Source organism: Heterocephalus glaber, unplaced genomic scaffold (genome assembly GCF_053883595.1).
Source record: "Heterocephalus glaber isolate CG9 unplaced genomic scaffold, H.glaber_assembly_v1.0 deba00001788, whole genome shotgun sequence".
Lineage (NCBI taxonomy): Eukaryota > Metazoa > Chordata > Mammalia > Rodentia > Bathyergidae > Heterocephalus > Heterocephalus glaber.
Genome location: NW_028258471.1, coordinates 3115509 through 3129827, shown reverse-complemented (window position 1 = coordinate 3129827; position 14319 = coordinate 3115509). Strand labels below are relative to the sequence as shown.

At 42.8% G+C, this 14319-nt stretch overlaps 2 protein-coding genes across 9 annotated transcripts in view; one reads left to right on the top strand and one right to left on the bottom strand.

The window, feature by feature from the left end:
* The window catches only part of LOC101706874 (survival motor neuron protein), a 77007-nt gene that overhangs the window by 15524 nt on the left and 47164 nt on the right, over window positions 1–14319 (bottom strand). For both annotated transcript variants that reach the window (XR_015448069.1, XR_015448071.1), the window contains one exon: window positions 10333–10368. The gene's annotated coding sequence lies outside the window, so the exon portion shown is untranslated. The remainder of the gene's footprint in view (window positions 1–10332; window positions 10369–14319) is intronic.
* Window positions 1–14319, top strand: part of Naip (NLR family apoptosis inhibitory protein) — a 40418-nt gene that overhangs the window by 495 nt on the left and 25604 nt on the right. For 2 of the 7 annotated variants that reach the window (XM_087203193.1, XM_013068510.3), the window contains exons 2-6: window positions 7127–7697; window positions 8841–8940; window positions 10745–10826; window positions 11807–11858; window positions 12439–12558. In XM_087203193.1, the coding sequence (XP_087059319.1) occupies window positions 7130–7697; window positions 8841–8940; window positions 10745–10826; window positions 11807–11858; window positions 12439–12558 (922 nt within the window). In that variant the 5' untranslated portion in view covers window positions 7127–7129. Of the gene's footprint in view, window positions 1–5280; window positions 7698–8835; window positions 8941–10744; window positions 10827–11806; window positions 11859–12438; window positions 12559–14319 lie in introns of those variants that run through there. The other 5 variants (XM_004872845.4, XM_087203190.1, XM_087203189.1 and 2 more) reach the window with 5 other exon arrangements.

Sequence of the window (14319 nt, the reverse complement as noted above, 5' to 3'; positions counted from 1 at the left end):
ATTCAAAGAAAAGCAATAGAAGGGGAAAAAACTATAATAATATTCAAATATAATAGAACTCAACCAAAGTAAAACTGAAAAGTACTTAAACATTTTTCCATATAATTTTAAAAAAAATCTCAAGCATTAACAAGTCATCAAAGGATGTGATTTGTTTTAGAAAGATTTTCAAAACTAATATTGAACAAATAGTGGTCTGGAAAAAAATTCTAATTAGCTAGTAGACTCCACATAGGCCAAATTTTTAAAATTTAAATTTCAATAGTCATGTGACATGTGATGAAAATATAATCTGACGAATATGTTACTAGGCAATTTCATCCATGTGTATCGCAAAATACCACACAGAGTGCCAACTTCTAAGTAGAAATGAAAAGGTATACATCTGTCATCTATGATGGCCCCTTGATATTATCCAAGTACGCAGTTAATCACGAGATACATGAGGCTACCACTGGCACAGCAGCACACTGTTTTACAGTAAACTCTTTTATATCAGTAGGATTATGCTCTAAAGGACGAAAAGCACAGCATGTTACGATATGTACCTAAAACAGTAACAGTCATTTATCACACTATCGAGTACTGTGTACTGTTCATAGTTGTATGTGCTTCTTCTGGAAACACACCCTTCTCTCCTTTGATCTCAGTGACTCTTCCTTCCCAACCCACTGATGAGCTCCAGCCTAGTCTCTATCTACATCTCTTGCTGTAATTTTAAACACAATCTATATATGGATTCTTTCCAAATTCCAGCCTGTAATTCTGATCTCTCCCCTTCCCCTCCTGCCACCCTTACCCCTTTAAACCTTTTCTTCCTATTTCAAATTATCAATTATTCATTTTAATCCTTAATTACACTTTCAGTTTCTCACACTAGAGAAACTATTTGGTATTTACACGTGTGTCCTATTAATTTCACTTAAGAGGATGGCCTCAATATGCATCCATTTAGCTATAAATGTCTCTAGTTTCTCGTTCTTTATGGCTGAGTAATACTCCATTTTATAAAAAAAAAAACACATCTTTATCCAGTTTCCAGTTGATAGGTACTTGGGCTATTTCCAAACTTCAGCTATTACAAACTGTGCAGCTATAAACATGGGTGCACTTATATCACTGTGGTATGATTAATTCTTTTGGGAAGATACCCAGCAGGGGAATAACTGGGTCAAATGGGACCTCTAGTCCTAGTTCTTTGAGGTATCTCCATACTGACTTCCACAGTGGTTGCACCAGTGTGCACTCCCACTAAGGATGGAGAAGGGTTCCTTTCTCCCCACACCCCTGCCAGCATTTGTTATTGGTTGATTTCTTGATAGCAGCCATTCTTTCTGGGCTGAGGTGGAATCTCAGTGTTGTTTTCATCTGCATCTCTCGAATGACCAGTGATGGTGAACATTTTTTCATATATTTATTCACTGTTTTTACTTCTTTGTCTGAGAAATGTCTGTTTATTTCAGATGCCCATTTTTGAATTGGGTCTTTGAATTTGGGGGATCTGATTTTTTTCAGTTCTTTATATATTCTAGATAGTAGTCCTTTGTCTAAGGTACAGCTGCTTGAATATCCTAACTATTGATGAATGAGGTCCTGTGCCAGGTGTGAGACACAGCAGGGCAGACTTGGATGAGCCTGAGGTTAGGGTTATTGATTTGTTACCAAAGAAGAGCTTGTCTTGGAGGATTAAGAAGGGCTCCCAGGAACTGAGGTGGGCTGGGTGTTTCCTCGGGCCGTGTGTGTGTGTGTGTGTGTGTGTGTGTGTGTTCACCTTTATCAAAGCCTTATGTAAGTATACTACAGAGAAAGTCTTTCAAGGTTTTTTTGATTGTCCAACCTTGTATCATTGCTGAAGATGCTACTGGGAATGGAATCATTGAAACAAATGTTTTACTTTATTATTTAAATGATATCTATGGCTTTATTTGGGAGGAAGAAATATTTTGAACTGTTGGTGCCAGGGTGGTTGCTGGTTTGAGTTCACTTAAGTACTGCAACTCTCCTTGAAAGGAAACGCTTCTCAGTGGAACTTGAATGTGGTATATCAAAGCCAGAGAAAACAGCTGAATTGATTAAAAAAGAAATTCAGAGGAAGTTAGCCAAGAATGCTGCATCTTGGCTGGATGAAAAATGAAAGTGAGGAAGAAAGCATGCTTGGCTGAGTCATGGCCAGTTCCTTCTGATGCTATGGGACAGTTGGTCTGATGGGAACATGCCCCTCATCTGAAAGATGACCACCCAAGATGCACTGTTTGGAGAGAGCATCACAAGACAACAACAGAAAGAACCATTCACAAGCAAGATAACGTATGGACTGATGTAGAGTGCTTCCTGAGGAATCACTGCTGTAATGAATTCTATCCATCAGAGACAAAGGAACTCTTTCCTTTCGATTATGTCTGTCACATATAGCTTTGAAAGAAAGGGCATGCTTGATCTTTATATAGGACTTCAACCCACTGCAGCTTCTGCAGAAATGTGGGTAGATGGGGAAATTCCAAATCGGATGAGCTGGATAGCATTCTGGATACAGGAAATCTATCCCATAAAGGGGAACTATCAACTTTACCTATAAGAGGGGCCAGGAATTTAGCTCAGTGGTTCTGGTGCCTGCCTCGCAAGGGCAAGGTCCCGAGTTTGATCCCCGGTATCAAAAAAACCAAACCAAAACAAACAAACAAACAAAAACAATAAACTTTACCTATAAGTGAGGTTGCTGAAATGTTAAGAATGCAAGCAAGGACCTTTGGCCTGGTTAGGTGATGATATGAAGGGTGCCTAATTTCATGCCTTTGACCTAAGAGACACTGTGACAGGAGGCCTCCAACCACTTGGACTCTTCATGTGACTCATGTGTTGGAGAAGAGTTGAGGGGCTTTTGCAGATGGACTACCCCTTTGCTCCAAAGTGTGTGAGAAGATCAATATTGGTCATAAGAGGGCCAGGGATTTAGCTCAGTGGTTTCGCCGCCTGCTGCGCAAGTGCAAGGACCCGAGTTCGATCCCTGGTACCAAAAAAATATATATATATTGGTCATAAGAAAGAGAACAGTATGAATAAAAGAGGTTTAAAAATCTCAGGACTATGAGTCAGGTGGAAATGTTCAGGTGGATGACTAGAATGGCATGAAAGAGCTGGGATGTAGCTCAGTGGTACAGCATTTTCCCAGCACTGCATAGCCCTGGCTTTAGTCTCTATCACAGCAAAATAAGGGGCTTTTTTGGGCTTTTTTTTTTCTTTTGGTACCAGGAACCAAACTCAGGGCCTCACACTTGCCAGGCAGGCACTGTACCACTGAGCTACATACCTGGTCCCAACACAGCAAAATAAAACAAGGAAATAACATGAAAAAGGAAATAAAGGGAGTTACAGCAAAATGTTAACACATCACTGTAAGATGATTTATATAGTGCAGTGGTGGTGAAACTTTTCAAGATGAGTGCCAAACTGCAATCCAAGCTGGGCATGGGGGGGCACGCCTCTAATCCCAGCACTCAGGAGGCACAGGCAGGAGTATTTCTGTGAATTTAAGGACAGCCTGGGCTATGGGCTACACAGTGAGCTCAAGGCTAGCCTGGACTACATAGCAAGACCCTGTCTCAAAAAACAAAACAACACAACACAAAAAGCCAAAAGGAATGTGATGTGAAGAGGCTGGCAAGTTCTGGTGCTGCCCCCGCCTGGTACCTAGGACATTTGCATCGGCAAGGATAAAATAGCCTGGGGGTGAGGAAAACCTTCACTAGCATTGTTGGGCTGGATGTGTAATTTGTTCTTCTATGTAGACCTGCTAATGAGAGGTCACAGGGCAGTTAATTAAATGAGTGTGAAATGACAGTGCAACTCTGGCTGTAGGAGCAAGAAATATCTTCACAAAACACCTTCACTCAAAGATGCACAGCAGCGTTGTTCATAGGAACCCAAAGTGTAAACAAACCAAATGTTGATGAGTGGATAGATAACGTGACATAGCCATATAATGCAGCAGTATTTGACAACAAAAAGGAATGTGAAGTACTAATATGTTCTACAACGTGGCTGAACCTTGAAAACATGCTAAGTAGATGTGCCTAGACATCAAAGACTATATATTGTATGATTCATATGAAATGTCCTGAATAGGCATCTCTCTCTTGTTGTTGATTTTTTTTTTTTGTACCAGGGATCAAACTCAGGACCTTGTGCTTTCAAGGCAGGTGGTGGTACCACTGAGCTAAATCCTCAGCCCTGTTTTTTGTTTGTTTGAGACAGGGTCTCTCATGTGTTCAGGGTGGCCCTGAACTCATTCATTATGTACCTCATGCTGACCTCGATCTTCCTGCCTCAGCCTCCTCAGTCCTAGGATTACATGTGTGTGCCACCACATCTGGCTCAGAATAAATACATCTATAGAGAGTAAACTAGTCCTTGCCTAGGGGTGGGTGGGTTTAGGGGAAATGGGAAGCAACTGCTAGTGGATAGTGTTTCTTCTAGGTGATGAGATTGTGTAAAATTGGCTGTGATGGGCTGGGGATTTAGCCCAGTGATTCTGCTGCCTGCCTTGCAAGCGTGAGGTCCCAAGTTCAATACCCAGTACCAAAGGAAAAAAAATTGCTTGTGGTGATGACTGCACAAGTCTATTGTTCTGGAATCGCAGAAAGAAATGCACAGAGACACAGAATTTGGGTAAAATAACAAAGGTCTTTACTTGCTAGCAAGCCGGGACGCCAGAAACTGCTCTGGTCAGAGACCCCCCCCTGCATTCTTTGTCCATCACCTTTTATACTTTTGTCAGTCATTATGTCATCTCTAGTGGTCTTTGTTAAGTAAATAAAGTTCCAATTCCTGTTTAGTGGTTAGACACAGGTGGTTTCTGTCACTGATTTCCTAAACACATGACAGTTAAGGCACATATATCACAAGTTTGTTCAAGGATCCCCACTTTGTTCTTCAGAGCTAGGATGTTATGTATAGTGGAGCTACAGATCAAAGGAGCTATATAACCTTCACTTTAAACCACAAAAGCAATGGGCTAAGGCAAGCTTTTAAAGGGATACACTACCTATTTTGCTTTCACAACTACTTTAATAGCTAATCTACTAACCTTACTTTAAAACTTTTCCCTATCACTATGACTATGTTCCCATCTAGTAATACATTTTATTTATTTTCTGGTACTGGGAATTGAACTCAGGAACTTGTGCCTGCCAGGCAGGTGTGGCACCAGAGCTACATCCCCAGCTATTAATACATTTTAAATGGATGATTTATGGTTTGTTTTTATCTCAATAAAGCTTTGATTTTAAAAGTAGAGAGTGACTCAAAGTGGGGATTTTTGAAAGAAAATTTTGCAATGTTACTGTTACAATGGATGTGGTATCTGAATGAACATATCCCTTGCTCAACCTTTTAAGGAAAGAGATTTCATGAAAATCTGGTCTTCATCTGATTGTAATGAGTGATGCTAGGTGGGAAACTTTAGAATTACCTAACCCTACCCAAGTATGTATTCAATTTGAAACAGTACAAGATATTTGGGGAAAACCCAAGAGATTCAGCCCTAATTAAGGATATGTTAGATGCAGATTTTCTAATGATGATGAACTCCTTGTTAAAAAACTTGGTAGGGGGCTGGGGATTTAGCTCAGTGGTTCCAACACCTGCCTTGCAAGTGGAAGGTCCCGAGTTTGATCCCCGGTACAAAAAAAACTTTGGTAGGACATGGGCATGATGGCACACACCTGTGATCCCAGAACTCAGGGAGGCTGAGGCAGGAGGATCACAGGTTCAAGCCTGGCCTGGGAGACTTAGCCACTTAGCAAAACCCTGTCTCAAAATAAAAAAATAAAAAAGGGCTGGATTCATTGCAAATCCCCTGGATTCAATCCCCAGTCCAGTGGACCCTTGACTTATGAACTCAATTCATTCCCGAGGGCTGGTCACAGCTCAAGTTGGTCAATTGCCTTCAAAGTCTCTCTCCTATATAATTTTAGGCCAAACTTTCTTCCAGGCAGATCTCAGTGTCCTTAGAGAGACAATGGCCTAGGATTTCTCAATTAATCTCCCACAGGTAAGGATATTGTAATGTTACTTCCAGAACTCTTTGAAGGTTAAATCTGTATCTGAGACCATCTAGAAGCACAAGCAGCCCATATTCAGGTCATAACTCAAGACTTTAGTTGTAAGGTAAAATTCTGGTTGTAACCCAAGTTGTTCATATGTCAGGCCGGTCGTAACTTGAAGGGCCACTGTACCACAAAAAACCACATCTGACTGAAGCCAGGGATTTAGCTCAGTGGCACCGTGCCTGCCTCACAAGTGAAAGGTCCTGAGTTTGATCCCTGATACAAAAAAAAAAAAAAAAAAAAGAATGTGGCTGATTCAGTAGTTACTCTTTTGGAGTGTATCCTGAGGAAATAATAAAGACAGAATAAAAATTTTGTTCTAAGCATACTGAACTTTATGAAGAGAAAAATGGCAACAGCCTAAATGTCCTACAGTAGGGGAGTCATGAAGCCATTTAAAAGTACAAGGAGATATATATTTATCGATATAATATTTGATAGGTTTTAGTCAGGAAAGTAGTTTATAAAATGCATAGCACCTGTAGCCATAATTATGGTGGGGCCTCTCGAGCGTGGGCAGAGAGCACAACTTGGAAAGTGAACACAATTAGCACAACGATTTTTTTTTTTTTTTGGTACCGGGGATCGAACTGGGGACCTTTAGCTTGCAAGGCAGGCGCCGGAACCACTGAGCTAAATCCCCGGGCCAGCACGGCAATTTTTTTTAAAAAATGATTAATTCCATCAAAGCATTGCTGTTGGACACCCGCTTTTGCATAGCTTTTTTTTGACACAAATGCTAACTGCGCGACAGCGTGGCTCCGCTGTTACCAAGTGACGGCGCCAAGGCTGCCTCAATGGCACCAGCTCTGCGCTGCTGGACCCCCAGTGCCTAGCAGGTGCTCGTCTCCCAAGTAGGTGCTCAGCAAGTGTGTGTGATGGATAAAGTGGGTGAGAACTGACGCTTTATGATGTATGGAGACGCTTCTTCTTCAGTTTCTGCCTTCTTCAGACGTGGTGAGGAAATACTTCTCATAATAAAAGCGATACTGTAACCTGTCCACCTGCTTTTCCTTTTTCAGAAAATGACCACCCAGGAGGAGGCCTCCGAGGAGAAGATTTCCCAGTTTGATTATGACTTGGCCCCAGAAATGTCTTCTCTCCTGGGCATAGATGTCATTCCGTTTATAAAGGAACAAGAAGAACAAGAGCAGAGAGACCGAGCGAAAATGAAGAAAGGCTTCAACTGCCAAATGCGCAGTGAAGCCAGACGGCTGAAGACATTTGTGACCTATAAGCCGTACAGCTCGTGGACCCCGCAGGACATGGCAGCAGCTGGCTTTTACTTCACTGGGGTGAAGTCCGGGGTTCAGTGCTTCTGCTGCAGCTTAATCCTCTTTGGCACCAGCCTCGGGAAATTCCCCGTGGAAAGCCACAAGAAGTTTCGTCCGGGCTGTGAGTTCCTTCTGGGTAGAGACGTGGGTAACATCAGCAAGTACGACGTGCGGGTGAAGACTTCAGGAAAGGAGCCAGCAGCGATTGGAGCAAGGAGCCTCGAGGAGGAGGCCAGACTCGCCTCCTTCCGGGACTGGCCCCTCTACGTCCAGGGCGTGGCCCCACGCGCTCTCGCGGCTTCCGGTTTCGTCTTCACAGGTAACTCGAAGTCATGTCCTCAAGGGCTTCTTTCAGGTTTTAACTTGAGGGTCCACACTTGGGTTGCTTTTGAACTACTTTGTGAATCTTTCATCGCTTATTAAACGTGTTGTAGTAGATTAAAATTTATTAAAATTCCACTTCAGTAATTTTGCTTTGTTTTGTGCAGCCCATCAGCCTGTGTTAATTTGTCAATTCTGTGTAAAACCAGAAGGCATGTTTCCTTAAATATGGACCTTAGGCGATACAGCCTGTGTTCTTTTTTTTTGGTACAAGGGATCGAATTCTGGTCCTTGCTCTTGCGCAACAGGCATCGAAACCACTGAGCTAAATCCCCAGCCCCAGGCTGTATTCTTAAGGCCCTGGTGCACCTTGATCCCAGGCTTCTCATTCATGAGTATCTCTTCACCGTTCTCACATAAGCTTTCTTTGATTTAAAAAATTTCTACCAAAAAAATAAATACAAATAAAAATTTCTACAGTTTTGAGGGTTTTTTTTTTTAATCTTAAGTCTAACGTATAGGGTGAATCACATATCAGAACATCGCACTTTATGTATTTGATTGACTTACCATAGATGTTGACAGATGAGAATGAGAATTCTAAGAACTGTCATTTACTGAGCACCTACTTTATGGCAGGCATGGATGAATACTAATTCTACTCCAGCTCATTTGCCCCTTTCCCTCTGTTTCACAGCTGTTTTCATCGAGGCTCAAAGACTTTAAGAAATGGGGGGCTGGGGATTTAGCTCAGTGGTTGTGGCACCTGCCTTGCAAGCGCAAGGTCTTGAGTTCGATCCTCATTACCAAAAAAAAAAAAGGCTAAGAAATGGGTCTGCATTTTTACAGAAATGCGTGGAAAAGCTGACACCTGGGTCTCCTAGCTGTGTCCTTTCAGGGGGTCCTGCCGTCCCCATCATTCTGGTCCTCAGGGCGGTGCACTGAGCTCAGCAGCTGGGTGCTCTGCGAGGCCAGCTGTGTGCAGTGTGGGGCTCACGGAAGGTGGTGGGGCAAGTCGAGATCAGCCAGGAGCTCCTGGAAGAGCAGCGCAGTGTAGTTTCATTCATGAGGACAGTGGTTACCTCTGGGGACCCCCTCAGGGGCACTGCTGGACAGATGAGATGTTTTCCTGTGTCCACAGGCGACAGGGACACTGTGCAGTGCTTTTCCTGCGGCGGATGTTTAGGGAACTGGGAAGAAGGGGATGATCCCTGGCAGGAACATGCCAAGTGGTTTCCCAAGTGAGTGCTTCAGTATTTTCTGCTAACATTTGTCTGTGTGTCTTGTTTTATCTGGCAGTACTGGGGATTGGGCACTGTCCCACTGAGCTACACCCCCAGCTCTTTTTATTTCTATTTTATTGGTACCGAGGATCGAACTCAGGACCTTGTTATTGTGAGGCAGGCGTGGCGCCACTGAGGTAAATCCCCAGCCTCTATTTTATTTTAAATTTTTTTACTTTACTTTGATTTGTTTTTGTTTGTTTGTTTTGTTTTTGGGTACTGGGGATTGAACTCGGGTCCTTCCACTTGTGAGACAGGTGGTGGAACCACTGAGCTAAATCCCAGGCCCATGATTTTTTTTACTTTGAGACAGGGTCTTGCTAAGTTACCCAGACTGGCCTCAAACTTGCAATCCTCATGCCTCAGCCTACTGAGTAGCTGGGATTACAGGAGTGTAGCACTACACCCTTCTGAACATTTTTTAGTTTTAAAAAAGACAAAGACAGGGCCAGGGATTTAGCTCAGTGGTTCTGCCGCCTGCCTTGAAAGTGCAAGGACCCGAGTTTGACCCCCAGTACCAAACAAACAAACAAACAAACAAAAAGAGCCACCTTGCTGGAGTAGCTATGTCAGGTTAGATCTTGATCTCTCTCTCTCTTTCTCTCTCTCTCTCTCAAATCAGACCAACCCAGAATTATCCAGGTATCCCCATGGAAATAATATTATCCAGGTTATTTTATTTATTTTGGTTTTTTAAGACAGGGTCTTGCTATGTAGTTCAGGCTGGCCTTGGACTCATTGTGTAGCCCAAACTAGCCTCAAACTCATAGCCACCCTGCTGCCTCAGCCTCCTGACTGCTAGGATTACAGTTGTGTGCCACCACACTGGACTGTGTTCCTCTCATTTCTGTATTCCAGTAACCTGTTGTTTGGATTGCTGTTTGATCAGGCTCAGGTTCTGTTTTTTTTTTTTTTTGGTACCAGGGATCAAACTCAGGACTTTGTGCTTGCAAGGCAGGTGCTGGAAGTTTCTGTTTTCTTTAACAAACATCTGTCTACTACTTGTGAGTAAGTTGCTGGTTAGATACTGAATCACCCATAAAACAACTGGGAAGTTGTTCACATCTGTAAGTCATCTAGTTCGTGGGGAACCAGGCAAACAAAAAGGAAGGATAACTATGATATGTTAAGTGGAAAAAACAATGTGCACTATAATAGCTGTACTGTGAGCCTTTTAAAAATGTTCAAAATAACTAGGCATGGTAGTGCACACCTGTAATCTCAGCTCTTTGGGAGGCTGATGCAGGAGGATCAGAAGTTCAAGGTCAGCCTGAACAATTTAGGAAGACTCAATCTCAAAATAGAACAAAAATGGGCTGAGATGTATATAGGTCAGTTTACAGCGCTTACCTAAAATGCCGGAAGCCTTGGGTTTAATCTCCAGCACTGCAAAAGAAAAAAAAAGTTGTTATAACACCTCAAATTAAATAGGGACTTGTTTGAAAATCCATACAATAAGTTATGAAAGATATTAATCAGTAGATACTTACGGGTTTGGTTATGTGAGATGGGGAGGGATAATCTGAAGATTTAATTTTATTTATTTTTTTAAGATTTAATTTTAAATAACTACATATTATCACTAATAAAAATAAACCATAACTATTATCAAAACAGTGACAATTCTCATAAGTTTTGTAGTGAAACATTTTGACAGTTTTATAGAAGTGTAGCATTGTACAGTTCATTATGTTTAATGTGATCTAGGACATCTCTGCCACAGTGTTAGGGTAAAGTTTACATTTTACATTTTAAATTACAGATGTGAATTTCTTCAAAGTAAGAAATCTTCCGAGGAAATTTCCCAGTATATTCAAAGCTACCAGGGATTTGTTGATGTAACGGTAATTTATAAATGCAAGTTTTTTCTCAAGCTGTCTTTTTTGATTGCCTAATATCTGAATCCCTAGGGGGGAGGTGTTCTTTTTAATGTTGTGGGTTTTATTTCTTTCTTCTTTTCTCTTTTGATTCTTCTGCCTTTCATCTTCAGAGTGGTTAAAAAAAGAAGAAATGATGTTTCACATTCTCTTGCTAAGCCAGAGCGCTTAGCAGTCCCTTTTTCCAGGCTGGCCTTTGACAGGCTCTGACTGCCCTCTTGATCTTGGCTCTGAGGCTATGGCCACTCCCCTGGCACCTCTGCTGCTGGGGAAGGCTCCCTGACATGGCACTGCCACCACAGAGGACCTCAGGGCTGGCTCCTTCTGTGTGGTCTTTACCCTTTAGCAGCCAGGGTTCCTAGCAGGAAGTGAGCAGAAACCCAGCCCAAACTGGCTAAAACAAAAAAGAAAATTTATTGGTCATGTGAATCAAAAGACCAAAACCAAGCATGGACTGAGTTCAGGGTATGGTGGGGCACACTTATAATCCCATCACTGGGGAGGCTGAGGATCGAAAAAACCCAACCTGGGCAATTTAGTGATTTAGTGAAACTTCATCTTAAATTTTTTTGTTTTTTGAAACAGAGTCTTGCTATATAGTTCAGGCTGGCCTCAAACTCAGTATGTAGCCAGGGCCGGCCTTGAACTCATGGTGATCCTCCTGCCTCAGCCTCCAGAATGCTGGGATCACAGGTGTGCACCACCACGTCCGGTTTTGTCTTAAAATTTTTTTAAAAGGTGGATATAACTCAGTGCAGAGCCCCTGGGTCCAACTTCCAGTACAAAAAAGAAAAAAAAAGTCCAAAATTCAATTAAGGGAATGCTTCTCTAACAACTCTGCCATTCCACCTAGGGAAGCTCTTCATGGTGGGGGGTATTTCAGTTCTTATTCACAGATAGGTGTGTATAGGTTAAACAATCAATAATATATATTTAATTTTCCTCAGGGAGAACATTTTGTGAATTCCTGGGTCAGAAGAGAACTACCTGCGGCATCAGGTAAAAACTGAGACATATTCCAAAGGTTTTCCTTGTGTATTTCTTCTTTTGCTTTTTTGTCCCCCGTGTATTTTTTTTCTTTTTTGGTACAGAAGATTGAACTGAGGACTTTCACACAAAGCTACATTCACCAGCCCTTTTTTGTTTTGAGACAGGACCTTGGCAAGTTGCTAAATTGCCCAGGTTGGCTCGAACTTGCAATCCTCTGCCTCAGCTCCCAGAGTGTTGTTCCCATCTTTTTTTTTTTTCTTGGTACTGAGGATCAAACTCAGACTTTACACTTGCGAGGCGGCAGAACCACTGAGCTAAATCCCAGGCCCTCCAGATATGTTTTATTATAGAAAATTTCAGACATATGCGGAACTAAGATAATAGAACATGCTCACCAGACATGCAGAATTCTACTTCCATAGGACCAGTACTTGGCCACCTTCACCTCAGCCACATCCCTTCCTGCTTCTCACACCCAGTTATTCCAAGACAAGCTCAGTACCTAGGGCCATGGCATCTGTGAATACAGAGGGAACTTGCACTGTGTCCTAGCAAAGCTCACCACTCTCACCTGTGCCTTTCCTTCAAGCCTACGACAGTGACAGCATCTTCACTAATGAAGAACTTCGATGGGACACTTTTAAGAACTGGCCTCGAGCATCCCTGCCGACAGTGGAAGCCCTGGTCAAAGCAGGTCTCTCCTACAGAGGTGAGCAGCACCTGGTGCCTACTTGCTTGCTTGGCTGTTTAAACCCCATGTGGACTTGGGGATCCTGGCCTTATGTTGAGCTTCCTTCTTTTCATCAGGCTTTATGCATCCCTTTTAAATCCTCTCTCCATACTCCATACTGTTGGAAATCAGCCCCCAGGCTCAAATTGTTGGTGCCTGCAAGAATGCACTCAAACATGAAGCAAAGGTCTCAACAAGGCTTTTCTCTTCTGCAGAAGGGTGCAAGCAAGAGGTAGCAGGCACATAGGACAAAGGAATGTTGCTCCTTTTATCCCTGATGCAGGAGAAGCAGCTGGCCTTTAAATTCATTGGCTAAATTCAAAGGCTTACAATCTATCTCGGTTGATTGACTTGAGTGGGGTGCAGGGGGTGGGGGGTGCATTGGTGAGTAAATTAGAGGTGGGAGGTGTGCAGTTCGGAACACAAAGTTTTGGTTCTTATCTTGGAAAGCAGCTGTGTTCTGGAAAAAGGTACATAGTCACCATTCTTGGAGCTCAGGATATTAACGGGGTTTGAGGTAGTGAGTAGATGGCCATGTCCTTTAAACCCAAAATGGAGTTGTTTTGGCCTTGTGCTTTGAGAGAAAAGACAAAGTCTGTCTCTCACAATACCCCCTCTTAGGTGTGAAACTTCAAACTTGAAAGCCTAATCTAGACAAACGATAAGTACAAAAAGTCTGTTTGTGGTGACTACCATGTCTTTTCCTTTCTAAAAGTTATTCCCCCTGCTCCTTGCCCCATCTCTGCCTTAAAATGTCACAACATTTCTGCTTATATTTCCTTTAGCACAGTTTAGTTAGGTGGCCCTATGCCTCTATAAAGCAGAGCTGGGGCTGGGTGTGGTAGTACACACCTATAATTCCAGCACTCAGGATGCTGAGGCAGGAGGATCACCATGAGTTCAAGGCCAGCCTGGGCTACATAGTGAGTTTGAGGCCAGTCTGAAATACATGGTGAGAGCCTGTCTCAAAAAAAAAGAAAGGACTGGGGATTTAGCTCAGTGGTTTCACCTCCTGCTGCGCAAGTGCAAGGACCCGAGTTTGATCCCTGGTACAAAAAAAAAAAAAAAAAAAGAGAGAGAGAAAGGCTGAGGGCCGGAGATATAGCTCAGGGGCATAGGGCCTGCCTGGCAGGTACAAAGTCCTGCATTTGATCCCCAGTACCACCAAAAAAAAAAAAGCGGAGCTGGGAAACCTAATATTTTTCCTGGGTGGTAATGTACCCTGTTAAGATTGAGGCTTCTGAAAAAAAAGAAAAAAATTGAGGCTTCTGGTACTGGAAGAATGGGAGAGCCTGGAGAGGTGTGGATAGCAGTCTGCCACACTCTACTCAGAGGAGAAAGTCAGGAAATTCATTTCCATGATTCTGAAATTTGCAGAGCCTTCTGCCAGTTCTTTGTATCCACTAAGAATGGCTGCTTATCCCGCAGCTCCACTGTTATTCCCCAAAGCTGTACCCTCTGTGAAATCTCTGCCTGAGGTGCACAAGGGGAAGAAGGAGGGGATACTGTGCCTTCCTAGGTACCCTGCTGGTCCTTCTCACACCAGGCGCACCCCAAGTTACCTCAGAGACTCTAATTCTTTAATAGAGAAATCATGGGGGCAACACAGGTACGACACAGCAGCTCAGTATCAAAGAGTGCAGCTGTCACTTTAACAGACATATTTAATTGGCACAGAAAAAATTTTTTTTCCCAGTACTGGGGATCGAACTCAGGTCCTTGTGCTTACAAGGCAGGCGC